This window comes from Oryctolagus cuniculus, chromosome 18 (genome assembly GCF_051225735.1).
Source record: "Oryctolagus cuniculus isolate XC-2025 breed Fujian yellow rabbit chromosome 18, ASM5122573v1, whole genome shotgun sequence".
Lineage (NCBI taxonomy): Eukaryota > Metazoa > Chordata > Mammalia > Lagomorpha > Leporidae > Oryctolagus > Oryctolagus cuniculus.
The window spans coordinates 3,817,465-3,845,366 of record NC_142884.1 but is presented as its reverse complement, the minus strand read 5'-3'; the positions used below and the strand labels follow the sequence as shown (position 1 = coordinate 3,845,366).

At 62.4% G+C, this 27,902-nt stretch overlaps 1 protein-coding gene across 1 annotated transcript; it reads left to right on the top strand.

Annotated features, from left to right (window-relative positions):
- The first annotated feature begins 1,413 nt into the window (after positions 1-1,413).
- On the top strand, positions 1,414-27,727 carry NLRP2 (NLR family pyrin domain containing 2). The gene is made up of 12 exons (XM_070061987.2): positions 1,414-2,418; positions 7,555-7,861; positions 9,822-9,863; positions 12,434-12,502; positions 14,260-15,826; positions 18,677-18,847; positions 20,609-20,773; positions 21,995-22,165; positions 22,376-22,546; positions 23,772-23,942; positions 26,261-26,431; positions 27,459-27,727. The coding sequence occupies exons 2-12, from the start codon at positions 7,579-7,581 to the stop codon at positions 27,598-27,600; spliced, it is 3,123 nt and encodes a 1,040-aa protein (XP_069918088.2). The 5' UTR covers positions 1,414-2,418; positions 7,555-7,578; the 3' UTR covers positions 27,601-27,727.
- The last annotated feature ends 175 nt before the right edge of the window (positions 27,728-27,902 follow it).

The following is a 27,902-nucleotide window of genomic DNA, read 5'->3' as shown; positions in this document are numbered from 1 at the left end:
AGCAGTGGGAGATGGCTCAAGTGCGTGGGCACCTGCACCCATGTGGGAGACCCTGATGGAACTCCAGGCTCCTGGCTTCGGCTTGGTCCATCCATAGCCACTACAGCCATTTGGGGAGTGGACCAGTAGACAGAAGGCCACCCCCCATAACTCTGCCTTTCAAACATATAAACAAATAAATTGTTAACAAATAAATAAAAGGAGCTGAACTCATGGGAATAGGGACTTAAGGGGTGATAGCTGCAGGCTGGGGAAGAATAGGGCGTGATTTTTTGACAGATTCAGTTGTTCAAATGCTAAGGATTTTTTAAGATTTATTTATTTGAAAAGTGGTGTTACAGGAAGAGAGGGAGAGACAAAAAAAGAGAGGTCTTGTCTTCCATGTGCTGGTTCACTCCCCCATTGGCCACAACAGCGAGAGCTGCGCCGATCTGAAGCCAGGAGCCAGGAGCTTCCTCCAGGTCTCCCACGCGGGTGCAGGGGCCCAAGCACTTGGGCCATCCTCCACTGCTTCCCCAGGCCACAGCAGAGAGCTGGATGGGAAGTGGAGCAGCCGGGACTTGAACTGGTGCCCGTATGGGATGCCGGCACTGCAGGTGGTAGCTTTAGCCGCTGCACCACAGTGCCAGCCCCAGAATGTGAGTTCTAGAGCTGGGCTCCACAACCTCACACCCACAGTCCACTGAAGACTGCAGCTGTGAGCAGCTCCGGTGCCACCGCGTGGCCTGGCGCGTGCTCACAGCTCCCGCTCCCCCTGCCCCGCCCCCCGCCTCCCCCACTCCCCCTGGAACAGGTGACCGAGCCCGGTTAGGAGCCAGGCATCAGGAAGCTCCAGCTGCCGGCGATTGCCAAGGCCTCAGACAGGTTTCCTAAATGCTCCTCGTCCTCGGGGTCTCACCTGGGAAATGGGTGTGCACCTGCCCCACCCTGTCGGGGGGGGGCGGCGATGAGTCCTCACAGCACACGTGTGTGGGTGCCGGGCACAGTGGCCGGCACCGGGTCATCGGCGCTCTTGTTATCATTATTGTCTCCCTCCGTCTGTCCCCTTCTGCCTCGTCCTCTCGTGGAGATGAGGAGGCGAGAACCTTCCTGTCTCCCCGAGTCTCACTGACACCGCCCAGGGCAGGGGACCACCCCTGGGTCCCCGACTCCCCCCCCAAAGCCAGGGGTCACCTTGCTGCCCTTGGGTCCAGCCCTGGCCCCGGGGGAGCCTCTGGCTACCCAGCTCCTGGACAGCGGGACCGAGTGATGCTAATTGTGAAAGCCTCCTGGGAAAGAGCAGTGTAGAAAGGCCCAGTGACTATGATTGCAAGGCACCTTTCTTCTGGCTCAAAAATGCCGAAATAAAAGAAAGGCTGCTACACAATTTGCATTTTCCATTTTTATATTTTTTTTTAAGTTTTGCCAAATGTGGACCTTGCACACGTACGCTGCTGGTGGGGACACGGATTGGAAAACGGCATGGGGAGTCCTCAGGAAACGGGTCGACCACACGACGCAGCCATCGCACTCCCGGGAACATGGGCAATCGCTTTCTATTGACCGCGTGTTCAACCGACATTCTGGATACACTGGGCGAAGCGCACCACAAACATCCATTCTGCCTGGTTCTTCGCACAATGTGGCTGGTGGAACACCTGCAGGCCCCCGTGTGGCTTCTGTGTTGAAGGCCTGGGCCAGGACTCCTGCCGCTGAGCCGCTGAGCCGCTGGCTGGCTGGATCAGTAGGCAGAGGCCGCGCCAACAGCAACACCTGCACAGCAAGCCAGCTGCCAATCCGCTCCTTCAGCTACAAAGTTACCCCTGCCTGCCTAGACTGGGAACCGGCCCTTTTCCTGTGTGCTGTAGTTACTGTGTCGTTTATAGGACGTTCTATGGGGACATTAGAAAAGTTTACTTTGGTGCAAAAAAGTTGAAATCCATGAATATGCATTTTCCATAAACTTTCTGAAGGTCTCTCTGTGCACCAAAGTGTCCTCTCATTGTATTTTCCACAAGCTCTCAAGTGCATCACCAATGGGGGCTGGGGCGCACGTTGTCTCGGGGAAGCAGACGGCAGGCGACCACAGCCACAGGCCATCAGCAATCAGCTCGGCTGCAATTGCGATCATCTGGGACCCTAAAGAACCCCGGGGGCTGGGCAGTCCCGATCTGATCCCCGGGCCTGAGCCCCTGGGTGCTGACCCTTTGCCATGAAGCTGCAGACAGGCGAGCGTAAGGCGCAGCTGAGACCCACGAGAGACCAGGACGCTCAGGTCGAAGAAATGGTCTCCAGCCAGCACCTGGGCACAGGTGCATGGGCGGGGCTCAAGTCCTGAGGACCAATCACAGAGCTCGGGCGTAAAGAGACCCCATTTAACCACGCTGCCTGCACCTGCCGCCCTCGGAGCCCGGGAGGCCCTGGCTGAGCGTCCGGGAGGTGAGTCCCTTCCTGCTCACTTCTCGCTTCCCCTGGGAGGGTCTGCCTCCTTTTTCTGGAATATTCGGGTTTCTCGCCTTGCAGGATTGCTGGGGTCTGGAGCTGAGCTCCTGTTAGCGCAAGGCCTGGGCAGGAGCCTCCACTCACGGCTTCTGTGGCTGTGACCACGTCTCCCTCCTGCTGGGCCCTCCCGTCTTTGCGAGAAGCTCGGTGGTTCCGTGAGGCGGGAGAAGGCCATAGAGGCGTCTGTCTAGAGATGCAGGGCCGGTGGCTGTGGGCTCCCAGGAGGAGACTAGCGTTTGTAGGTTTTCGTTTCTGGCCCCTGGTGGGATTTGGGACGCATCTGCAGGTAGAATCCCAAGAAAAATACGAGGGCGCTTCAGAACACTTGTGGAGAGAGCTGGTATGGGAGAAACGAGGCAGACTCCGAAGTCCTCTTGCACCACAATAAGACAATGCATTTTTCCATGGGCTTCATCAAGCACCCTCTAGACCTCGTGCTGCAGCTGGGTGGGGTCCTGGGAGCCTTGGGTTTTCCGAAGACTTAACAGAAGGCGTTGCCTTCGATATCTCCAGTCGATTCAGCCTTTTAGATCAATCCGACTCGGCTTCGGGAGCTAAACCTTCTGCAGGTGCCTTCGCTAACGCCATCCCCACCATTCCCGTCTAGCTCACGAGAGGCTCGCGTTACCCTCCCTGCGCGGTTAACGCCACTCACCTGTGTCCTGAGCCCAGGCTCTGCGTCGGCGGCCGCTGCGTGGATCCAACCCCCGCCCCGCAGCCCCGCTCCCCGGCTGCGGCCGGAGCTGGAGGCGCCATCCATCAGTCACAGGTGGTGTTGACGCCATCACCCAGCGTGATTCCCCAGGACGCCGGCAGGGGGCGCTGTCCGTCAAACACCTGAGTGGGTGCGGAGCAGAGGGTCTAGCACCGCCCCCCAGGCCTCCGGGTGCTCGCGTTTCCCATCCACCCCCAGCTGTTACCAGGAGCGAGGGAGCTTCAAAGGTCACAGAAAACGGAATTAACATGGAAGTTTGTGTTTTGAAATGTATGCACGGTTCTTTTCCTGACTTGGTGAGATGCCGTGTTTGCATAAACCTCAACGATTTTTGGCATCAAAAGAAACGTGTAATTCCGTTTCTGTGTAATTCCGTTTCTAGGGGCGACGCACACAGTCCCCCACGTCCACACCACACCACCCCCAAGCCTGAGCGTTGGCACGTTCCACTACGTTATAACTGCGGGAGAGCGTTCCGGCTGCCAGTGACTCCCGGGGGGAGCCCTGGCGGAAGCCACGTTAGCCATCAAGAAGTCGGTCTGGCGTTAGGCATTAGTTTGACCGCTGAGCGCGGAATCTGCTTGTCTTGGCTTTTTTGCAAATACCTGCCGGCTTACACTGCTATGCTGTTTTAGGGGTTCTTAGTTCCTTGTTGGTCTTTGTCGACAAACTCCGCTGTACCAGCCACACTAAGACAAAATCGCTGTTCTCAGCGAGGGCGGCCTCGGTTTGCAGTGGAGGTGTTGATGCTCTTAAAGTCGCTGGAACGTGAGCGTAGGTTGCATTAACTCGGCCCAGGCAGAGCGAGGGGCAGCAGCACGCCTCCTACGTAAGCGTCTTGTGCTGCCCGCAGGGGGACGGGAGAGGGGTCCTGGTCACCTGTGGACAGCGGCCAGGCCACCGGGGGCTGGGGTCCAACCTGGGGTTTTTCCTGTGCTCGTTTGCGTCTCTGGCTTTCTGAGGCATAGGTAACAGCTGCGCACGTCGGAGCTGTACGACGTGGTGGTGCGCCTCGCGGGAGGATTGCCACCATCCAGCCAACACCATCACCTCCCGGAGGTACCGTTTGGCGTGATAAACACTGGAGATCTCAAGTGTGGGATACACAGTGCGGTGCTACCCACCAGTCCCTGCCATCTGGGGGACCTCCCGCCCAGAACTTGTCTGAAACCCGTGCCCTCTGGCTCCTCCTCTCGCTGTTGTCCCGAGACCTTGTCTGCCCGGCACAAAGATGGCTTTGTGGTTCTCCCCTGACCGGTTTCCGTAATGGAGCTGGATCTTCCCCCTACGAAATGATAAAATACTTGTGGTTAGAGGCGGGGCAGCCGAAACCACTGCAGTCTCCGCGGCGTGGGTGCACCCCCAGCCACCAGTGGCCGAGTGTCTGCGGCCTTTCTGCCCGGGGTTCTCACTGCCACAGCTGTAGCCATGTTCCTGGGCAGTGTCTCCCGCTTCCCAACATAACGATACAGCCAGCGCTGCCTAATGATCTCCAGCCTTGAACCCCACGGCTTCTCAATGCCCCCTTATTAGAAAGGCACACGGGTCCTCCATCTGTTGGTTCACTCCCCAAATGCCTGCGACAGCCAGGGCTGGGTCAGGCCAAAGCCAGAAGCTCGGAACGCTCCTGGGGTGGGGCGGGTGGGGCGGGTGGCAGGGACCCTCGTGCTTGGGTTGTCACATGCTGGCTGCCTGGTGCAGAGTAGCAGGAAGTGGAGCAGTCGGGACTTGAACCAGGCACTGTGGGATGTGGGCGCCCCTGGTGGGGAATGGGGCCACTGCACCAAACTCCGCCCCTCATCAGGCTGTGATAAATTGGACTTAATCTGTGTCCTCCTTTAAATGCTTCATTCTGTGTTTTCTAATCGACTGGCTTGTAGATCTCCCTGTTTCCCACACGACTGCTGGGTGCATTGGGATCTGCAGGTTCTGGAGTGAGGCTGGGAGTTAGGACCTCGGCTTCAGCCCTCACAGCTGTGGGAAGACAGCACGCACTCAGCCCCCTGCATTGCTCTTTCCTGCATTGTAAAGAATATTTTTTTAAATATTTTTCTTTTTAAAAAGATGTATTCCTTGAAGCAGAGTTAGAGAGAGGTCTTCCATCCGCTGGTTCACTCCCCAGTGGCTGCAATGGCTGGAGCTGCACCGATGCAAAGCCAGGAGCTTCCTCCGGGTCTCCCACCTGGGTGCAGGGGCCCAAGCACCTGGGCCATCTTCTGCTCTCCCAGGACACAGCAGGGAACTGGATTGGAAGTGGAGCAGCCAAGACTTGAACCGGTGCCCGTATGGGATGACAACACCATGGGCAGGGGCTTACCCTACGCCACAGTGCCAGCCCCGTAAACCATCTTGATGCACTTGATCACGTAACCCTTTGAGCAAAGGTGTGCCTCCTCACAGGTGCCTCGTTGTAGGAATGGCGTTGGCCAGGCCACGGCTGCCGCCACCTCTCAGAAGAGAGGGCATCTCGCCCTGCCCCCCCCCCGACAAAGCCGCTGGTTAAGATGCCAGCTTCAGTACCTGGCCTCCGTGCCCAGATGCGCACCCTGGGAGACGCCAGGTGCTGGCTCCAGCCCCGGTGGGAGACCGGAGCTAAGCTCCTGCTCCAGGTATTTGAGTTAACCACCAGACTAGGGGCCAGGGGGAGACGCAGCACATGCATCCCTGTCTGCCCCTGTCTGCCCCTGTCTGCCCCTGTCTGCCCCTGTCTGCCCCTGTCTGCCCCTGTCTGCCCGCTTTCAGCCCCCACAAAGTCTCTGCTATCTGTAGTCCTTGTGCTTCTTATTGAAGTCTGCAGGGTTAGGCGCCCCCTGGAGGCTCTGGGGGAGAAGCGGTCACTGGTGGCCCTGGGCGTCCTGGCTGAGGGCTGTACCTCTCCCGCCCCTCTTGTCCCGCCCACCTCCTGTGTTGGGGGGCGGGCTCTATTGACCTCCTGAGGAGCTCCCCCCCCCCCCGTTGCTGGTTTCCATGCTGGCTGCAGCAGCACAGCCCCCTCAGCGGGACATCTGGGCTCCCTGTGAGGAGGGGGGTGCGCTCTTGTCCCACGGATCTGCTGTCTTGAGGGCGCTTCCCGGGGACCGTGGAGCTGAACACCCTTCTGTGCCTGTTGGCTGCTGGGGTCCTGGGAAAACTACTTGGGTCCTTTGATAGTTTCTGTCCATCAAGTTTTCCTTGTTAGAGTTGGGAGTTCTTGGGTGTGTTGGATGCTAACCCTTTACCAGATACAGGGTGCGGGCACCGTCTCCGAATCCTCCGGCTGGGCGGAAGCCGTGTGGGTGGGTGGAGTCCCTCTTTTTGTGTTGGTCTCGGTGAGCCACCCACCCACCCACGTGGGCCTCCGGAGTCCTGGAGTCGGCCCTGTGCCGGTCTCCTGCCGGTCCTGGATAACAGGAACGGGCCATTCCCCAGCACTTGGCAAAGACGCTGTCGGTGATGCATTGACCTTGTGTTCGGTTTTGTCTCCGGGGAGGAAAACTCGGGACCTGTCTCTCTCCGCACTCCCCCTGCTCCTGGGGGGGACTCCCCCACACCCCACCCCCTGAGCAGACAGGAAGTGTCACTTGCACAACCCGAGTCTGAGACTGGGAACAGGTGAATTATCTGTCAAGCCAAGGAGTAAGAGTGGTGAACTTGACCTCCAATGCAGAGCTGGTCCTTTTATTAAAACAAAGTTATTCAAGGTGGGGAAGAGAGCTCCTAACCACTGAATCACATGTTTTAAGATTTACTTGAGAGGTAGAATTAGAGAGACAGAGAGGTCTTCCATCTGCTGGTTCACTCCCCAACTGGCTGCAATGGCTGGAGCGTCACCAAACTGAAGCCAGGATCCAGGAGCTGCTTCAGGTCTCCCATGCAGGCACAGGGGCCCAAGGACTTGGGCCATCTTCTTCTGCTTTCCCAGGCCACACAGCTGGATGGGAAGTAGAGCAGCTGGTGCCAGTGCCACAGGTGGAGGCTCAACCTATGATGCCACAGCGCCCACCCCTGAGTCACTGTATGCTCACAAGAGCCTTGGCTGGGCTGGGGTCAGAGCTGGGAGCCTGGAGCTCCACCCAGGTCTCCTGTGTGGGTGGCAGGCACCCAATACTTGAGCCGCCACTGATGCCTCTCGGGGTCTGTTAGCAAGAAACTGGGGCCAGGAGCTGGGGTGTGAACCAGGGGGCCAGGAGCTGGGGTGTGAACCAGGGGGCCAGGAGCTGGGGTGTGAACCAAGGGGCCCCAGTGTGGGGCGTGGGCGCCGTAGCTGCTGGGCTGGACGCTCGCCCCGGGAGCAGCCCGGCCGCGGCCGGGTTTGAGGTGCGAGTACTGACTTGGCATCTCTGTCCCTTCGTTCCCTTCACGCTGCACACACGCGAAAGCTGGGCTCTGGCGTGCGGGACGCGATGGAGGCGGTGGCTCCCTCCCGCAGCTTCAACCTGCCGGTGCTGCTGGAGCAGCTGGACCAGGACGAGCTGACCACGTTCAAGAACATCCTGAAGAACCTGTGCCAGCAGAATGAGCTGCAGCGGGTGGCCCCGGCCGAGATCAAGGAGGCCGACGGGCGGCGGCTGGCCGAGATGCTGGCCGCCCACTGCCCCCGGTACTGGGTGGAGACGGTGACCGTGCAGGTCTTCGAGAAGATGAACCGCATGGATCTGTCCGAGCAAGCCAAGGACGAGCTCGGAGGTGAGCAGGACCTGGCCCGCGCTGGGTTTCTGGTCCTTTTTTTAAAGAATTATTTGAGAGGTAGTTAGGTCTTCCAGACACTGGTTCGCTCCCCAGTTGGCTACAACGGCCAGAGTGGGACTGATCCAAAGCCAGGAGCTTCCTCCAGGTCTCCCACGTGGGTGCAGGGGTCCAAGGACTCGGGCCATCCTCCACTGCTTTCCCAGGCCACAGCAGAGAGCTGGATCAGAAGTGGAGCGGCCAGGACTAGAACCAGCGCCCGTATGGGATGGCCGCGGTGCAGGTTTAGCCTACTGCACCACAGCACCGGCCCCTCGTGGTTGTGAACCACGGTAACACAGCCCTGGAGACACTGGGCGTCCTCAGCACCGGTGCTGGACGCTCCCGAAGCCTTCGGGCACTGCCCTGGCCATTGGGTTCCGCCCGTCTACACTCCGCATGTGTAGCTGTGCGGGCAGCCCCACCACCTGTCCCTTCTGGTCAAGATGATGCGTCCCAAATGCACTCGGTTCTGAGGTTAGACTGTTCTGATTCGTGTCCCGCTCCCGCGTGGGTGCCCTTTGGGCCTGGTGTTTCGCTGGCGCACACTCGCACGCATCCACGCTCTGCGGCTCTGACCAGGTGCGGAGGTTCCTAGGCGGGAGCTTCCCTGTGCCCAGGCGCACAGCACAGCACCTCCACTAGGTGGCGCCCTTTCCCAGCTCAGGCGCGCCCCGAGCGTTTCCGACCGGGGCCGAGCGTCTCTGCAAAATCTCCCCGAGGGGACAGCCGTTGTCGTACGTCTGGCTGCCCTGGGAGCCTTAGTGAAGTCCACTGGCGATGCTGAGTCGGACCATTGGTCTGCGCCCTTGTCGGCTCCCCGGGCAGTGCACCCACACATCCAAGGCTGAGAAACAGTCTGGAGCGGTTGGCCTGACACTGGCCACGTGTGGCTCCTGGGTGCGTGGGACGTGCCTGTGAGCCAATGCGGGAATCCTGGATCCGGTGTCTGGAAGCCCCAGAACCAGTACCTCGTGGACAGTGAGGGCCAGCTGTATACCCCGGGCTGAGTGCGCACCCCGGGCTCTGAACTGTATACCCCGGGCTGAGTGCACGCCCCGGGCTCTGACTGTGCCGTGCTGCCTGCCTGATAATGTTTCTATGGTTCCATGGTAAAGTGGTTACATTCTAGAGAAGTAAAAATCGGGGAAAATTGGCTGCTTCCCTTCAGCCACTGTAGCAGGCCCCGTGCTAAGGTGACAGGTGCTTGGCCGCCTCGCTGGCGTGCTGTTTAGCTGCCTTGAGGACCCTGGTTAGCAGGTTTCTGTCCAGCTCCATCTCAGACAGCTCTGCTTCCACTTGTGTGTTTTGACTAGAGAGGCAGAGGGAGGGACAGGAGTGTCCACCCACTGGCTTCAGCCCCAGTTCCCCCAGCAGTCAAGTCTGGCCTGGGGCCGAAGCCAGGAGCTGGGATTCCATCCCGGTCTCCCACGTGGGGAGGAGGGGCTCGGCAACTTGTCCTTGGCACTGCCGCTTCTGCCCTGGCAGGAATCGGTCGATAATGGGAGCTGGGACAGAGCCCGGGCACTCGGAGGGGCACACGGGCGCTCGGCAGGCCGGCTAAACGGCTGCCCCGGCGTTTGGTTTTCCACTGGCAGATGGTTGCACACACTTCTGGGGTGTGGTGGGATGCTTTGATGGACAGCGTAGGTTGCTTTAAATCAAGCTAATGAACACATCCGCCCCCATCGTTGTGCTAACGATCCTGCAAATGCACTTGAACAATCTGGAAAAACTTGGGGCCGCCAGGCCTCGTGCCCCTGGAAGCGCTGTTGGTCTAGGTGACGGTTCGACCCCGTTCTCCTGTTCCTGGCCTTAGGGCAAAGGCGAGGGCTGAGCCTGCAGCCGGCTCCGGGGGACGACAGGTTTGGAAGCTCCCAGGCTCTGGGCTCGAAATGACACCAATTTCTTCTCCTTTCAGAACTCTCTCAGAAATCGCTCCAGGAGAAACCCATGGCGTTACGTAAGTGACCTCGCTCAGGGCTTTGGCTGTTCGAGATTTGGGAGCCCGGGTTTCTTTTAAAAGGATAGCGTGTGGAGCACTGGAAACGCGGGGTGGCGCTGGCCCTGCCTCCTGGGCTCCTGCCAGGCTTGGGGGCGGAGTAACCGTGTGAGAAATCTGTGTCCACGAATAGGGGAGCAGTGAGTCTCCCCTTGGGGTGCAGCCGAGCTGCAGGCTTTGGGGTTAACAAACGGGCCTGGCGAGATGCTCGGCCCCCACCTGCTGGGTGTGGCCCACAGCTAAGGATGGTGCCCCACCGTGTCTGTGCAAGGTACTCGAACCATTTCATGGAACATGAAGCTAAAAGATGAGCTTGTTTTTTGCACAAAGTAGGAATCCATGCTTAAGATGACTCTCCAAAGTTGATTTAAAAATAAGGAAAAAGGATGCATGGATTGCCTTTTTTTTAACAGTATTAAACTTTGCCTTTTTAACTGAGCAATGGCTCCCGTTGACAAGCCTGCAGCAGCCGGGGCTGAGCTTGGTTCCAAAGCTGGAAACCAAAAGCCCGGTCCAAGCCCCCCCGCCCCGCCCCGCCCCGTGGGATTGGGAACCCAGTTTAGTGAGCCGTCACTGCTGCCTCCCCGGGTCGGCCTTGGCAGGAAGCTGGGTCGAGCCCCGGTGTCCCCGTATGGGAAGCCGGTGCCCCAGCGGGCATCTGAGCCAGCAGGCTGCTTCCCCTGCCCACCGGCTCCCAGCGAAGGTCGCACTGTACGTGACGAAGGCAGTCTTACGACGATACCTGTGTTAGAAAACGACGTGAAGTCTAAGCGGTGAACGTGGACGTCCGTGGAACTCCAGCTCTGGCGTCCATCTGAGGTGCTGCCTGAGCCGCTCCCGTGGGCGGGGGCTGCCGTGGCCGACACGGTGGGCGTGGCCGAGACCACGTGGCCCCTCACGGGGAGGTGGGGGGCGTGGCTGACCAACTCCAGCCAAGAGACTTGCAGTCACTGGTTATTTTCAGCGTTCTCTTGGCATCAGCAACAAACTGAGATGCTGATGACCAAAGCCACAGCTACCTGGGGGAAGTCCCTTGGCAGCCACTCGGGCCTGCGCCCGGATGGTCTGACCACTGCCCCCGAGGTCCTGCAGTGACGGCCGCCGTGGCCCACGTCTCAGCCCCGGGGCCACTGGCTCTGGCCTTTGGCGTGTTTCAGGAAAAGCAAAGGTGCTCGGCTGCTCTGGGTGAACCAGCACCGGGCAGGTCCTCTTATCTCAGATTTATTTTATTTATTTGAAAGGCAGAGTTGCAGAGAGGTGGAACCAGAGAGAGCTTCCATCTGCCAGTTCACTCCCCAGACGGCCACAGCAGCTGGAGATGGGCTGATCAGGAGCCAGGAGCTTCTTCCAGGTCTCCCACGTGGGTGCAGGGGCCCAAGCACTTGGGCCACTTTCCACAGCTTTCCCAGGCCACAGCAGAGAGCTGGATCAGAAGTGGAGCTGCCAGGACTAGAACCGGTGCCTGTATGGGATGCCAGCGCCTCAGGCGGTAGCTTTACCCGCTGCGCCACAGCACCGGCCCCAGTTCCTGTCTTGATCTGTGGCACCCGACAGGAGTCGGCTGTACTCGGTGCACACTGGGAGTTGGCACAATCTGATGCCTAACAGGAATTCGGCGCCCTTGGATGGACGCCCCCACCCCTGACAGCTGCCCTCGGCTCCTGGTTCCACTTCCGTGGGCTGCACGCGGGACAGCTCACGGTGTCTGTCTCTGACAGGCTCCTTCCACTCATTGTAGGTTCAACGTCCCTGAGCTGTAGCTCTCGCTCTGCTGCGGGTGCGGGATCCTCCCGGCCCCTGCGCCTCGGGCTGCGCACTGAGCCCGTGGGTCCCGGTGGGCCTGGGTGCAGGTCTCGCTCAGCCCTCCCCCTGCACTCTCACGTCATTGCTAATGGCGAGCTTCGACTATGTCTCCTCCCACCAAGCGCTACACACCCTGCCCGTCTCATCTGGGACACCAGGGGTTACACCCTGCAGGTGCCAGGGCGAGTCGGCCTGTGGACAGGCGTGGCTGTGCCAGACCTGGGTCCCTGTCTGGTGATGCGGCAATGTCACCACCGCTCCTTACTCGCCAGCTGGCGCGTTGCGAGTGCCAACCCCCTACTGCACTAGGTGAGAGGGCAGCACGCACAATGCTAACGACGTGGCTGTGCGTGTATCCCAAGGCTCTCAGCACGTGGCAGTTTAATCCTCCCACTCAAAAGTCCACCGGGAAGTGGTGTCCATGCCACACCAGCCACGGCCTCGCACCTGCTGCCCAACCCCAGCTCTCTCCCGCGTAATGGACGTGTGCCACCTGGGGCTGCCGGCGCTCACCGCGCACCCAGGACCCGGCTCCACGTTGGGCGGGGCAAGGCCGTGTTCCGACCTGCAGAGGGACTCCCCCAGGAAGGGGGCGCGAGCCTGGGGTCCTGGCCCCTCACTAGCATCCTCACCCACTCAGGACTGTTAAGAGCCCTGGTTGAGCTGGAGGCCCCGCCGCCTTCCACAGGAGTTCCCACGCGGGCGGTAACGTCTCCTCTCCTCTCCAGGGATCGTGTGGACTCACCCCGCGAAGTGCGCGCGCATGGAGGACCCGCTGGAGCACCTCAAGGACCCAGGTGAGGTGGGAACCGCGGGCAGGGAGCGAAGGGAGGGGAAGGTGAGCCGGGGGGAGCGAAGGGAGGGGAAGCTCGCAGAGGGGAAGGCGAGCCCGGGGGAGCGTCCAGGTTCTGATGGTGAGGGGCTGAGGGTGGGGCGTGGCTTCCCTGCGCTTCCTGACGGTGGGCTCTGCTGACGCCCACGCGTGGGTGGCCCGAGCAGACTCCCTGGTCAAAGCCCCCTCTTCACTCGGTCTGCCTGCATTGTTGGTCAGCTGCTTGAAGTGCGGCACGTGGATTAGTCAGGTGCACCACCGCCTGGTGCCTGGCGCAGGCAGAGCCGTGCAGACAGCCCCGCTGACCCAGGAGACCCCCGGGGACCACTTGCCTGCCCCAGGCAACTGTTCTCTGGGTTGGCCTTCGCTGGATCGCGTGAGGTTTCTTTGGTTGGTGTGCATGAGGTTCCTGGATGGTGCACAGGTCCCCGATCCAGCCCCGGGGTTGCCGAGGGATCGTGGGTTCTGTGGACGTACCCCCCCACCCCGGCAGTGGACTCCAACAAACATCCTGTCTCTACCTCCTGATTGGCGCAAATGCTGAGAACTAGAGGGGGGGGGTGCGACTTGTCTCCTCCTCACTCAGGTCATTGGTGAGGGCCCCTAAAGTGAAGACAGTGTGGCACGCGTGTCCTACGCACATGCAAGACACCCAGGGACACAGCTGTTCAAGCTCCAGCCGACCACGGCGAGACAAGGACCTGGAGCTGCCTGGGTGGTGGGCGCAGGGCGCTGGCCGCGGAGATGGCGCTGGTGCCTTCTCCCGGCAGGAGGGGGTCGAAGGTCAGCCCTGGTCAGCCGTGTGCTGCCTGCTGGACAGGGGAGGAGGCTGGCTTGGCACAGCCAGGCTCTGCTTGGGAAAACGGGGCCGAGGGCTCTGCTGGCGTCTGCCTTCGTAATCACTGTCCGCTCAAGAGAATCCTTGGGCTGAAGAGGGTGTTCTGAGCTCGTGTGGCAGCCGCTGTGTAGACGTCTTGGTTTCTCCTGGGTAAGATATTGGAGTTGGTGGAGACTCCACACGGGTGCGTGCCGTCGCCTGCTCACTGTGAGACGGGTGAGTTACAGCTGTCGTGGGGAAGGTGTGTCTGCCGCTGTCCTGGGCTTGTCCGAGTCCAGCAGGAGGCGGAGAGTGGGCAGAGCTGGCGTTGGCCCATTGCAGCTCCCCAGGACACAGGTGTCTGCCCCACCCTTCCCCGAGTCGGCACTTCTCGGCACAGCCTGGACCGAGAAGTTCAGACGCGGGTGTGGGTTCCGTGGAGCCTGGGGCATCGTCGTACTTCTAACTTTCCTGTTTACTTAAACCAGAGAGGTTGTCCACCCTCAAGCCCAGCACAGCCAGGGCTGGGCCAGGCCAAAGCCAGCAGCTTCATCCAGGTCTCCCGTGGGGGGGGGACAGGGGCCATCTTCGGCTGCTTCCCCAGGTGCACTGGCAGGGAGCTCTGGACACGGAGCTACGTGCCGCACCACAGCGCCAGCCCGGCACTCCTGCTTTCTGATGAAGCTCGCGCTGGTGCCGGGGCAGGGGTTACAGAACTCCAGGGGAAAAAAGCGTCAGACGTGAGAAAAGCTAAAGCCTTGGAAGGAGGAAACGCCGGGTCCGCGTCGGATCCTGAGCCCGAGCTCGGAGCCGGGTTGCTGTCTCCCTTCCCGCCTACCACCATCCCCGAGGCCTAACCCGCTCCGTCCTGTCTCTCGCTCCCCGCCTCGCCGGCCCCGCTGAAGGCAAGGAGGAAGCGTACCGAAGCGTGCTGAAGCAGAAGTTCGCCAAGGCCTGGGAGGACGACCTGCGGCTCGGGGACGCCGAGAGCATCCAGGCGTTCGCCCGCAGATACGAGGCGCTCATCCCATTCTGCAGCCCCAAGGCGCATGAGGGGCCGTTCCCGCACAGCGTGGTGCTGCAGGGCCCCGCGGGCGTGGGCAAGAGCGTGCTGGCGCGCAAGGTGCTGCGGGACTGGCTGCAGCGCGGCCTGGGCCTGCCCTTCCAGTTCGCCTTCTACCTCAGCTGCCCAGAGCTCCGCGGCGAGCCGGCCTGCACCTTCGCCGAGCTGCTCAGCAGGGACTGCCCGGAGCTGCGGGACGCCGTGGTGCGGGGTGCCACGCAGGCGCGCCACGTGCTGCTGGTGCTGGACGGCTTCGACGAGCTGCGCGCGCCCACGGGGGCCCTGGTCAGCGACATCTGCGGCGACTGGACACAGCCCAAGCCCGTGCCCGTGCTGCTGAGCAGCCTGCTGAAGCGCAAGCTGCTGCCCCGGGCCACCGTGCTGGTGACCACGCGGCCGCAGGCGCTGCGGGAGCTGCGCATCCTGGTGGAGCAGCCGCTGCTCATCCAGGTGCGCGGCTTCTCGGAGCAGGACCGGAAGCTCTACTTCCTGCGGCGCTTCCCGGACGAGGCGCAGGCGCTGCGGGCCCTGGACGCCGCGAGGGGCAACGCGGCCTTGTTCGACCTGGGCGCCGCGCCCGCCGTGTGCTGGCTGACCTGCGCCTGCCTGGGCGCCCAGCTGGAGCGCGGCGAGGACCCCGCGGCGGCCTGCGCCACCACCACCGAGCTCTTCCTGCGCTTCCTGTGCGGCTGCTGCGCGCCCGGCCCGCACCTGCGCGCCGCGCTCGGGGCGCTGAGCCTGCTGGCAGCGCGCGGCGTCTGGGCGCAGGTGTCCGGGTTCTGCGGGCCGGAGCTGCGCGCGCTGGGGTTGGCCGAGCCGGAGCTGCGCCCCTTCGTGGCCGGCGGCGTGCTCCGGGAGGATGGCGACCGTGCCGGCAGCTACTCCTTCGTGCACCTCAGTGTGCAGCAGTGCCTGGGCGCCCTGTTCTACCTGCTGGAGGCCGCGGAGGGCGGCGAGGCGGGCGGCGCCGACGACGAGGACGTCGGGGCCGTGCGGCAGCTGTTCTCCACCAAGGCGCGGGCCGACAACCCCGGCCTGGCCTGGACCGGGCGCTTCCTCTTCGGCCTCCTGAACCGGGGGCGGGCCCGGGAGCTGGAGGCCGCGTTCGGCTGCCGCATGTCCACGCGGGTCCTGCAGGAGCTGCTGGACGCCGAGGAGGGCCGCCCGGTGCTGGCCGACCTGGACACCGCCGAGGCGCTGTGCTGCCTGCACGAGTCCCAGGACGACGCGCTGGTGCGCAAGGCCATGGTGCCCTTCCAGGAGCTGACCGTGCACCTGCGGGACGCCACGGAGCTGGCACAGGCCGCCTTCTGCCTCCAGCGCTCCCAGAACCTGCAAAGCCTCCGGCTGCAGGTGGACAAGGCCGTCTTCACCCCGGACGCGGCCGACGAAGAGGCTGCGGGCGCCAGGTGAGACCGGGCCCCCTCCTCCCTCTGTCGCCTGCCTCTCGCCCCCGTGTGCATCTCCCCGCCGTTCCAGTGTCCTTAAATGCCGCTAACCTGAGTTACCGCCCCCCCCCCTCAGGGAGCACGTGGACCATCAGAAGTTAGCACATACGGCCAGCGCCGCGGCTCACTAGGCTAATCCTCCGCCTGTGGCGCCGGCACCCCGGGTTCTAGTCCCGGTCAGGGCGCCGGATTCTGTCCCGGTTGCCCCTCTTCCAGGCCAGCTCTCTGCTGTGGCCCGGGAGTGCAGTGGAGGATGGCCCAAGTGCTTGGGCCCTGCACCCCATGGGAGACCAGGAGAAGCACCTGGCTCCTGCCTTCGGATCAGCGCGGCCATTGGAGGGTGAACCAACGGCAAAGGAAGACCTTTCTCTCTCTCTCTCTCTCTCTCTCTCTCTCTCTCTCTCTCTCTCCCCCTCCCCACTCTGCCTGTCAAAAAAAAAAATACAAGGAGACTTCAAGATACCCATGGGAAATTGAAGGGCTTTTTTTTTTTTTTTTTTTTTTTTTTTTTTTTTTTTTTTAAGACTTTTCGATTTGAGAGGCAGTTTCAGACAGAGAGGGAGAGACAGGTCTTCCATCCACTGGTTCACTCCCCAGATGGCCACAACGGCTGCAAAATGATCCAAACAGGATCCCTCCCGGGTCTGCCATGTGGGCGCAGGGGCCAAGCACCTGGGCTGTCCTCCACCACTTTCCCTGGCACGTTAGCAGGGAGCTGGATCGGAAGTGGAACGCCCAGGACTGGAACCGGCACCCATGTAGGATGCCGGCACTGCAGGTAGAGGCTTAATCTACCACACCACAGCACAGCCCCAGGAAGTGGAGCTTTAAGCTGTTGGTTTCGGTGTAACATGGAGGAGTCCATGGTTCTCCTGTAATACCCGTTCTCCACGGAGTCTCAGGGGGCTTCCTCCTGCCCTCCTGAAAACCCAAGTCCACAGGCCTGGTCTCTGTCTCCGCAGGTGCCCCAGGGTGTGTGCCCCAGGGCACCCAGGTCTCTCCTCTGCAGGTGGCTGTTGCAAGGTGTTTGAACAAGAAAAGTACCAACAACCTCGTCTCTCGCGTGCCCACCATCTGGAGTGGAAACGAGCCTTTTTAAAGATTTATTTGAAAGATAGAGGTGGAGCCAGAAGAGAGGTCTTCCACCTGCTGGTTCTCTCCCCAAATGACTGCAACAGCCAGGGCTGAGCTGATCCGAAGCCAGGAGTTCCTTCTGGGTCTCCCATGTGGGTGCAGGGGCCCAAGGACTTGGGCCATCTTCCACTGCTTTCCCAGGCCATAGCAGAGCTGGATCAGAAGTGGAGCAGCCGGGACTCGAACCGGCGCCTAGATGGGATGCCGGCACTGCAAGCAGTGGCTTTACCTGCTACACCACAGCGCCAACCCCTCGAAATGATCCTTGTGCCGCTTCTATTTAACACTGGTGTAGGGAAAGTTGAATCTGACTACCCGCTGCCCACAGCCTGGCTGCCTGGTTCCTAGGGCTCCTGACGGAGACACGGGGAAGGGCATGGATGGCTTTGGGTCTGATTGATCTGATTAGTAACACAAGCTCCTGCTTTGTCTTGATCGTTAACGAGACACAGAAGGAGGGGGCGCACCCGCATCCACTGGTATGCTCCCCAGATACCCACCATGGCCAGACCCAGGGCTGTGCCAGGCCGCAGCCAGAACCCGGGCCGCCTCCTGGGTGTGGCATGTGGGTAGCAGCGGCCTCTGCTGCCTCCTGCAGGGCATAGCAGGTAAAGCCGCCACCTGCAGTGCCAGCATCCCATCTGGACGCCAGTTCTAGTCCCAGCTGCTCCACTTCCGATCCAGCTCTCTGATGTGGCCTGGGAAAGCAGTAGAAGATGGCCCAAGTTCTTAGGCCCCTGCACCCTCATGGGAGACCTGGAAGAGGCTCCTGGCTCTGGATCAGCTCAGCTCCAGCTGTTGCAGCCATTTGGGGAGTAAACCAGCAGGTGTATGTGTCGATGTCTGCCTCTCTGTAATTCTTTAAATAAACCTTAAAGACTGCAAAAACAGGGCCGGTGCCGCGGCTCACTAGGCTAATCCTCCGCCTAGCAGCGCCGGCACACCGGGTTCTAGTCCCGGTTGGGGCGCCGGATTCTGTCCCGGTTGCCCCTCTTCCAGGCCAGCTCTCTGCTGTGGCCAGGGAGTGCAGTGGAGGATGGCCCAGGTGCTTGGGCCCTGCACCCCATGGGAGACCAGGAGAAGCACCTGGCTCCTGGCTCCTGCCATCGGATCAGTGCGGTGCGCCGGCCGCGGCGGCCACTGGAGGGTGAACCAACGGCAAAGGAAGACCTTTCTCTCTGTCTCTCTCTCACTGTCCACTCTGCCTGTCCAAAAAAAAAAAAAAAACTGCAAAAACAGACCATATCAACCCCCAAATCTCCACCCAGTGCAGACCCCAGAGGAAACACTCTCGGAAAGTCAGTCTGACTTAGAGAAGTTCTTGCAGGTACGATTCGAGGCCAAGAGGCTTCTGGTTAGCTCGAGGCGCCTGGCAGTATAGACACACTGAGGCACTCAGACACCAGCTCTCGGCGCGTATCCTGCCTTAACCGCTCCGTGACACGGCGGGGGTCTGGACCCGCCCCACCCACGCCGGGCTGTCCCGCGGCAGCTCTTCCTCCAGAACTGAATGTTAGACAGCTGACGGGTGCTGTGCTGAACGATGGACGCATCGACTGTGAGGGTTGCACTAGCTGGTGACGGGCGTGGCCCGGAGCCGTCCCGTCGCCTCTGCCAGGACAGGCGCACGCGGGGCGCCAGCGCCGCTGGCTCAGTAACGGCTTCTGCCCCCTGCAGGTCCCGGGACGACAAACACCTGCTGCTCTGCTGGACCAACCTCTGCTCTGTGCTGGACTCCAGCTCCAAGCTCACCTTCCTGGACATCAGCCAGAGCGTGCTGAGCGCCCCGGCCGTGCAGGCGCTGTGCGACCACCTCGCGGCTTCCTCCTGTTGCCTCCAGAAAGTGGCGTAAGTGGCGCTGGCCTCGGGCTGAGATCCCCGGGGCAGGACCCAGGTTCTTGAGTCGCTGGTGCTGGAACGACAGTCGCATCCCTGACCCAGGCTCCAGCCGGGTGCCCAAGACGCGAGGAGCCGAGCTGGCCCTGAGCCGCCTTTGGGTAGTGGGAGAACCACACCGGGTCATGTTAACACGACGTGACACGCGGTCTAGACGTGCACACTGCTGGCATCTGGGTCCTGGGGGCCATTTGCATCCTCCTGTGATGACAGGGCTCCACGTGGGAGGCTTTGTGACCTGATGGCGGGGGCGGGGGGAGCGGGGCTGGTTGGCAAACTGCAGCACTGCCCCCCCCCGACTTGGGATACCCCAAAAGTGTCCCAGACATGGCCAGATGTCCCCCAGAGGGTGCAAAGTCTTCCCTGGCCAGGGGCCCCCAATGAGCAGAGGTAGACATTGCTGGGCCGAGATGTGTCTGAGACGTTGGTGTTCGGTCGCTCGGGGGCTGCAGAATGCACCTTATAAAAACCTGCACGTGAACTTCCAATCTCATGCCGCCAGTGAGGTCATCTCTTAATGCCATTTTCTCTGCAAACTTCTGTAAGTTTTATTTTGGAAGGTAGAATTAGAGGGAGAGACAGAGAGAAAGGGTCTTCCATCTGCTGGTTCACTCCCCAAACGGCCCCAGTGGTCGGAGCTGAACCAATCTGGAGCCAGGAGCTTCTTCCAGGTCTCCCACATGGGTGCAGGGGCCCAAGTACTCAGGCCATCCTCCACTGCTTTCCCAGGCCACAGCAGAGAGCTGGATTGGAAGTGGAGCAGCCGGGGCTCAAACTGGAGCCCACATGGGATGCTGTTGGCTCAGACAGAGGCTTAGCCCATTACGCCACAGCGCCCGCCCCTCTGAACTTTTCGAAGTGCCCAGTGTGCCCGTCTGACCCACGAATACATAGCCAGTTGACTGCAAGGAAAGGCCAGAGTTAGAGGTTTGGGGGAGAGGCAGTCACCCCACTCACTCGGGTTCCGAGCACATGGTGCTCTTCTCCATGGGAGACAGCATTTCAGAGTCTGCCTGGGCCAGAGACTCCTCTGTGGTAACGCACCAGCCACGTCCCGCAGGCGTAAGTCAGCAGGTGTACGGATGGGGGGCAGAGACCAAACAGCTCACCCCCTAGGCTGACTGGCGTCTGCAGTTGTCAGTGTGGCTGAGACCCTCGCAAGCCACAAGTAGGCACTGCCTTAGGTTGCCCTCGACGCAGGGCTCACAGGGCTCTTGCTCGCCGAGAACTGCGTTGGCCGTGCAATCCGGGTACTGAAGGTTGGAACTCGGTATTGCACGGGACATGGGATTCACCACAGGTGCCCCCCGGGAGCGCGCCCGGGAACAGGTGCAGAGCTGTAAGTTGTCTGAAGTGACTGTCCCAGCCCCTAAGGGGAGGGGCTGGGGAAGGCACACGGCGCTCGTGGACACCCGGGGCACTGCTGCTCGGCCACAGCGACCAGACTGGGGTCCTGTGTGCCTGAGGCTCGCTACAGGTGCTGCCGGAGCATCCTTGCCACGCAGGGGGGGGGGGGGGGGTAACAGAAGTCGGCCGTGACGGGGCCTGTAGGTGGCAGCCCTCTGGCAGAGCGCACAAGCATCCGAGCGTGTCGCTGGTATCTGGACACCTCAGAACCTACCCTGTAGGAAGCAGTCCCCAGAGAAACGGCGCGGCGGCCCCCCGCCCTGTGGGTGCCGTCTGGGGACAGACACTCGGGCCCTTCTCCCCTAGCCTCAGAAACACTCAGCCGGCGGACGCCTACCGGGACCTCTGCCTCTCCGTGCACGGCCACAGGACCGTCACGCACCTCACCCTGCAAGGCTGTGACCAGGTGGACGTGCTCCCCGCGCTGTGCGAGGTCCTGAGACACCCGTATTGTCGGCTGCAGTATCTGCAGTAAGTCTGCCTCGCTGATAAACCCTCCTCGTGCAGGCGGAGCTGCCGCGAGCCCAGACGGCAAGCTGCAAATCCACGGCAGGGGTGGGGGGAGGAGAGGGTGTCCCCGCTGTCCCCGAGGTCCCCAAGACACACCCAGGGCGGGAGATGGGACCTGTGCGGAACACTGAGCCCCTGACACCCGGAACCTGGGCGCCCCCTGGTGGCTCAGGGCCGGCTCGCCCCTCCCTGGGGTGGGCGTCTGGCATGTGCTGCGCCCGGGGGGCTGTCCCCACGGCTGCCCTGACGTGACCCTGGCACGTCACACGGCTCCCTGAGCCTTGCCAACCCTGTCTGGGTCAGAGCAGGGACCTGGTTGACAGTGGCCGTCGGCACTGAGTGGCGGCTTTGCCTCAGTAGATGTGAGGTTAGCCGAGAGCCCAGGTCTTCCAGCAGCAAAACGGATCGCGTCTGTCTCACGGGGACCAGGGGGGGACGAGACCAAGCCCAGGCACCGATGCCTTGGGCGGTCACTGCCGTCATCGGCAACCCTTTTTCCCTTCCGGTGAGGGTCAACCAGGGAGAAGCTCCTAGTGGAAGCTCCAGGCCCCTGACCTGTGGCTCAGTGCATAAACCGATAGCGGAACAGGAACAGGCCCCGCGAGGTGGTTGGTTTATCGGAAGCTCGTGCCCAGCCTCGTGAGCCATCTCGCAGGTCGTGTGCGGCTGCTCCGCTCGGCTTGGCCAGAGGGGAAGTGACAGCAGGTAGATCTGTGCAGCTTTGAGCTTCCAGGCCGGCATTCCCCCCGGTGAACCATGGGGGTGTGGGCGTGGCTTTTGCTCCCGACTTGGAGATGAGATTGCTGGCACTCGGTGTGAGAGAGGGCTTCTTAGAAACCAGACTGGGGCCGCGGGGACACGTGACGTCCCGTGCCGGGGGTCTGCGGGCCCGGGGCGTGGGTGCCGCGTCGTGCAGTGGGCAGCCTGGCCGACTGGGTGTCTAAGGGCAATTCTGCACCTGGAGTCCCCAGGCCAGCGGCAGCAGCTGGGGACTCGCCCGCTACAAACCCAAGTCCCCGCCTCACTCTGGGGCCGTGGCCCGGGGGTGTTCCTAGCACATCTCCCAGGTGAGCACAGAGTACCAGGAGACAACCTGGGGGGACCCCACGCCCACAGCCCCTGCTCGGGTAGCCCCGCGGCGTGCGGGTCCTCCCCGCTGACGTGTGCCCGTCCCCGTCGCAGGCTGGCGTCCTGCTCCGCCACCACTCAGCAGTGGGCCGCCCTGGCCCTGGCCCTGGCCGAGAACCAGTCCCTCATGTTCCTGAACCTCACTGCCGTCGAGCTCCTGGACACCGGCGCCAAGCTGCTGTGTGTGGCCCTGAGACACCCGCGGTGCCTGCTGCAGCGGCTGTCGTGAGTCTCCCTCGCTCTCTCCTTCTTGTGGAGAAAACCTCAGGTCCCGTCTGGGCCGTCGAGGGGAGAGACGGCCACAGGGGACCTCCCGCCCAAGCCGGCGCTGGCTCCCACTGTGACAGCTGGGAGGGGCAGAGGGAGGCGGTTTGGGCACCGCGAAGGCGGGGCGCTGGGTTCCCCCGTCTGACTGGGCGCGTGGTTCCTGCGCAGGCTGGAGAGCTGCCACCTCACCGAGGCTTCCTGCAAGGAGCTCAGCTCGGCTCTGATCGTCAACCAGCGGCTGACGCACCTGAGCCTGGCCGAGAACGACCTTGGGGACGGCGGGGTGAAGGTGCTGTGCGAGGGCTTGAGCTACCCCGAGTGCTGCCTGCAGACGCTGGTGTAGGTCCCACGCTCTGCGTGTGCCTGTGTCCGTGTGTGCCTGCCTGTGTGTCTGTATGTCTGTGTGTCTGTGTATGTCTGTGCATGTCTGTATGCATGCCTGTGTCTGTGCGTGTCTACATGCATGCGTCGTGTGCCTGTTTACATTCCTGTGTCTGTTTATGCCTGTATTCATGCCTGTGTCCATGTGTGCCTGTGTGCATGTCTGTATGCCTGTGTGTCCGTGTGTGCCTGCCTGTGTCTGTGCGTGTCTGTATGCATGCATGCGTCGTGTGTGCCTCTGTCCGTGTGTCCATGCCTGTGTGTCCGTGTGTGCCTGTGTGCGCACCCAGCCCTCCGCGCTTCAGGTAGCACAGTTAGAACGCTCGGCTGTTCCTCTGAATGGCTTGGGTTTGCAGCCAGGGGCCGCCGCTGCGGAGTCCCGGGGAGAGGTGGCCGTGGGACGAGCTAGGAGGAGAGGGGGCTCGGCAGGGAGTCGGATGTAGCTGGTCTCCAGGTCTTGTTTGCTTTCCTCACTTGCATTCTAAGAGCTGTCTTGTGTGACTGTAGAAGCAGGTTTTGGACAAAGTCCGTGCGACCCTGCGTCGGCACGTAAATCGCAGGACGAGCTTCGGAGAGGGACAGGGCTGCAGTGGCGTGACCCCCTGAGGTCGCCTCGGAGCCGGACAGGGTCAGCTTTCCCGTGAACTCGCTTTAGGCTGTGCCTGAAGGCGGCGGGGGTGTGAAACTGCCCACCCCCACCCCCCACCCCCCGCGCAGAGTAAAGCCCGGAGCTCACGGCTGGAGCGAGGTGGAAGGGAAGGGCCCCTCCCCCACTGAACTCCCAGAACTAAGGTAACAAAGTCCAGAGGCACTCGGACGCCTCCGCCTGCCAGCCGTGGCTGGTGGCTCGGCTCCCCGCCAGCGTCGAGAGCAGCAGCGGCGGCCCCGGGGCCCTCCGGCTCCTCGTGCACAACTCTGGTTGCGGTTCTCCGCTCCCTCTTCCCCGAACCCTCGTGACTGCATGGGGCCCACCCAGGGTGCCCCCACCTCCTTATCCCCGAGCCCCTCCGTCAGGTCCAGGGGTCACGTCCGCAGGTACCTGGGTGCTCCGGGACCACTGTTCACCTGCCGCCCGGCCCCGTGACGTCACTTCTACGTCCGCATAGCCCCTGAGCTCGTGAGCCCGCGGCGGGAGGCTGCAGGGCTCACGGGTGCTCCCGCCCTCCGGGGGGGTGACTTCCAGGCTCTGGTGCTGCAACGTCACCAGCGAGGGCTGCGCCGCGCTCTCCCGGCTCCTGCAGCAGACGTCGAGCCTGACGCACCTGGACCTCGGGCTGAACCACATCGGGCTGGCGGGGCTGCGCTTCCTGTGCGAGGCCCTGAAGGACCCCTGCTGTAACCTGCAGTGCCTGTGGTGAGTCCCCGCTCGGCCGTGTCGGGGTCGCGAGCACACGGCTCCGCGGACGACCCGGGGGCTCCGACAGGCAGCTGAAGGGCTGGGGCCTGGCTTAGCGCCCCACGGGGCACCCGCAAACGGTGTTAAGGATGTGTTGGCTCAGGTAGGCGCCGCGGCTCACTAGGCTAATCCTCCGGCTGCAGCGCCGGCACACCGGGTTCTAGTCCAGGTCGGGGCACCGGATTCTCTCCCGGTTGCTCCTCTTCCAGGCCAGCTCTCTGCTGTGGCCAGGGAGTGCAGTGGAGGATGGCCCAAGTGCTTGGGCCCTGCACCCACATGGGAGACCAGGAGGAAGCACCTGGCTCCTGGTTTCAGATCAGCACAGTGCGCCAGCCATAGCGGCCACTTGGGGGGGTGAACCAATGGAAGGAAGACCTCTCTCTAAACCACAAAGCAGCCACTCCTGTCCAGCTCCCAACCATCAGGGGTGGCTCGGCTGTGGCACCCGGAAACGCTGGCTCCGGGAACACGCGCAGGACGTGTCCCAGCTCCTATGTGGACCAGACGCACGGACACAGGGACCTCGCCCGTGAGGGACCGGCTCACTAGACGGCATTAAAGTGAGGTCACAGTCTTCCTGGGTCTTGTCACACGGATGGCCACCAAGTCCACGCATGTTACGCGTGGCAGGGCTGTGTGTCTGGGTCGTAGCCCGTTCTGTGTGGACACGTGCACCACCTTGGTAAACATGAATGAGGCTGCAGTCGGCCATGAGCATTCTAGAAGCCCCAGCCTCGCTGCAGTTCACCTGGGCGGGGGCGGGGGGGGGGGCAGCCTTAGCTCGGCAACAGGGAGCCACCAGTCGGCACCGCTCATGGTCTGCAGGTGCCGGCAGGAGAGCGGTGGGGGTGGGGGAAGGGCTGTGGCCCAGCACCAGGAAGGGGGGCTGCCCTGCACGTGGTGGGCTCTAGCTTCCGGCCTCCCGGTAGCTCAGGAAGTGGGTCAGTTAACAGTGGGTTTGCAGAGTGCTCTCAGACCTGCGCCTACTCCCTTGTCTCACACGTGCACACACCTCGGACATCTGTGCGTTCTTCCACTTTTTAAAGATCTTGTTCAAGAGGTAGAAGGCCAGAGAGGTCATCCATCTGCTGGTCCACTCCCCAAATGGCCACAATGGCTGGAGCTGGGCCACTTCGAAGCCAGGAGCTTCTTCCAGGTCTCCCACGCTGGTGCAGGGGCCCAAGCACCTGGGCCATCTTCCACTGCTCTCCCAGGCCACAGCAGAGAGCTGGACTGGAAGAGCAGCAGCCGGGACTTGGCGCCTATGCGGGAAGCCGGCGTTGCAGGGGGAGGCTTAACCCCCTGTGCCACGGCGCCGGCCCCATCCTTAATTTTCCCCGCCCACCTGACAACTCCGGGTGGAAGAGAGCTCTCTCCCCTCCCCCGGGATTGACTGACAGGTGAGGCACTTGTGCGGAGGGGGATGGATCACTTCCCAGCTTCGGAACGAGAAATCTCAAACGGTCCTACTGAGTAGGAACGAGATCGTGTGTGTGCCATCTCCCTTCTGAAACCTGCGGTCTGGGTCCACACTGGGGTCATCGGCCCCGTGCCAATCCCTGGGCCCCGTTCCCGCCTCCCCTGAGCTCGGGGTGCGCGGGCGGCTGTGCTCCGGCCACCTCACTCCCCCACGGGTTTCCAGCCAAGCAGTGAGGGTGGCTTTTTTTTTTTTTTTTTTTTTGGACAGAGTGGACAGTGACAGAGAAAGGTCTTCCTTTGTCGTTGGTTCACCCTCCAATGATCCAAAGGCACGAGCCAGGTGCTTCTCCTGGTCTCCCATGGGGTGCAGGGCCCAAGCACTTGGGCCATCCTCCACTGCACTCCCGGGCCACAGCAGAGAGCTGGCCTGGAAGAGGAGCAACCGGGACAGAATCCGGCGCCCCGACCTGGACTAGAACCCGGTGTGCCGGCGCCGCAAGGCAGAGGATTAGCCTAGTGAGCCGTGGCGCCGGTGAGGGTGGCTTCTGAGCTGGGACTCGCGGCACCAACGTCCTAGGCAACCAGGCCCCTCTCCCTCCACTGTCCGCGGCTCAGTCTGGTGTGCGGGGCGAAGCTTCCACACAGGCTGCTCCTTGGCCTGCAGCTCCAGCCCTCCACGGCTCCACCTCTTCTCCCCCAGGCCTCCACGGTCGCTGTCCAGTGCCCCAGCTATGCTCCGACCCCCCCGAAAATGCTCCCTTGGGCGTGGTGTACCGCACCCCTGGGCGTGCTGGCGGCACTCCTGGCCCGCGGGCCAGTCTCGGCGGCACTGGCCGAGGGTTTGTGTGTCGTCGCAGGTTGTGGGGGTGCTCCATCCCCCCGTTCAGCTGTGCCGACCTGTCCTCCGCGCTTGCCATCAACCAGACCCTGGTCAGCCTGGACTTGGGCCAGAACAGCCTGGGGTTCAGTGGCGTGAAGATGCTGTGTGAGGCCCTGAAGCTGGCACGGTGCCCCCTGCGCACACTCAGGTACGACGGGGCGGGCGGGGCAGAACCCCGCGGGCCTCGGGGTGCCGTCCGGCTGAGGCTCATCTGGGGGTGCTGGCTGCCCAGCCGCACCTCCCACAAGCTCCTCCTGTTGCTGGGAGGGCGAGGACGACTCAGACTTGTCCCTCCCCCCCTGGCTCTGGAACACGGGTGGTGTCCTGGGGCGGAAATGTGGCCGTCAGCCCTCGCCGCGGGGAAGCGACCCCCAGAGCCCGTGGTGCCTCTGCAAAGCAGCCGGGCGCATCCACGCCGGGTTCTTGGATGTGCGTTCTGGCGGGAGGGGTCTGGGTGGATCACACGGCCGCCCCTTGGGGGTGGGGCTACTTGTAACCATGGCACCAAGGAGCCCGGAGCCCCTTCCCAGGAGTGTGCAGACCTGGAACTTCAGGTGCAGCAGGGATCCTCGTGGCTGAAGTGACTGTGACCGGGCAGGAGCAGGAATCCCCGCGCTGAGTTAGCCTGGGACTCCCCAGGGCCACGTGGGTCCCAGAGGGGCTCAAGAGGCTGCCCCCACCCCCCCCCCATCAGCTAGCGGTCAGCGGTCCCCACAAGGCCCACAGCGGGGCTGGCTGCCTGGGTCAACCAGACCTCCCTTTCTGGGCCTGAGTCTTGGGGTGAAGGGTCAGGGTATGAGGACGGCCGGTTAGAGACAGTGCCTCCGGCCTGTGATGCGCCCCCTGTCGCTGTCCCCACACCCACACCTGAAAACGGCTCCCGCTGACGGGCCCCAGGACCGGAGCTGGGGCAGAGGCAGCTCTCCTACGCCCGGCTGGGTCCAGGGCCTGCAGCCTGTTCTGGGACAGCCCGTCTATGCACGGTGGAGCTGGCAGATACCAGAACATTCTGTCTGCCTCCACGGGCCTCGAGCACCCAGAGCTCTGCAGGGTTCCCGTGCTGTGCACCTGGGGCCTCCTCCCGTCCCATCGGCACAGCATGACCCAGAAAGGGGACGCTGCCCCGAATCGCCGACGCAGGGCACCTGAGGCAAACCTTGTCCCCTTGTCCCCAGGATGAAAATCGATGAATCGGACACTCACTTCCAGAAGGTGCTGAGAGAAGCCAGAGAAAGTAACCCCCGGCTGCTCATTGAGAGTGACAGCCGGGACCCCAGGCGGCCGCCGCGGCCCTCGGCTCAGGACTTTGTTTTCTGAGCCCCCGGGGGTGGCGGTGACGCTCCTGTAGCCCCTCCCCGACCGGCTGGTCGCGGCTCCCCCGGCCTCTGGTGCACACGCGACCGGCCCCGAGCACAGAAATAAAGATGAGAGCATTGCCGGTGGTGCCATGGCTGTTGCTGGGCCCTGCAAACCTGGGGGAGGCACTACACCCAGAGTGCACTTGCCAGCGAAAGGACAGCGGTTGGCACTTCCTCTGCAGGACTTATTTTACCTGAGTGGCAGTGGGGTGGGGGTGGATCGCCCAACTGCTGGTTCACCCCCGCAGGTGGGCACAATGG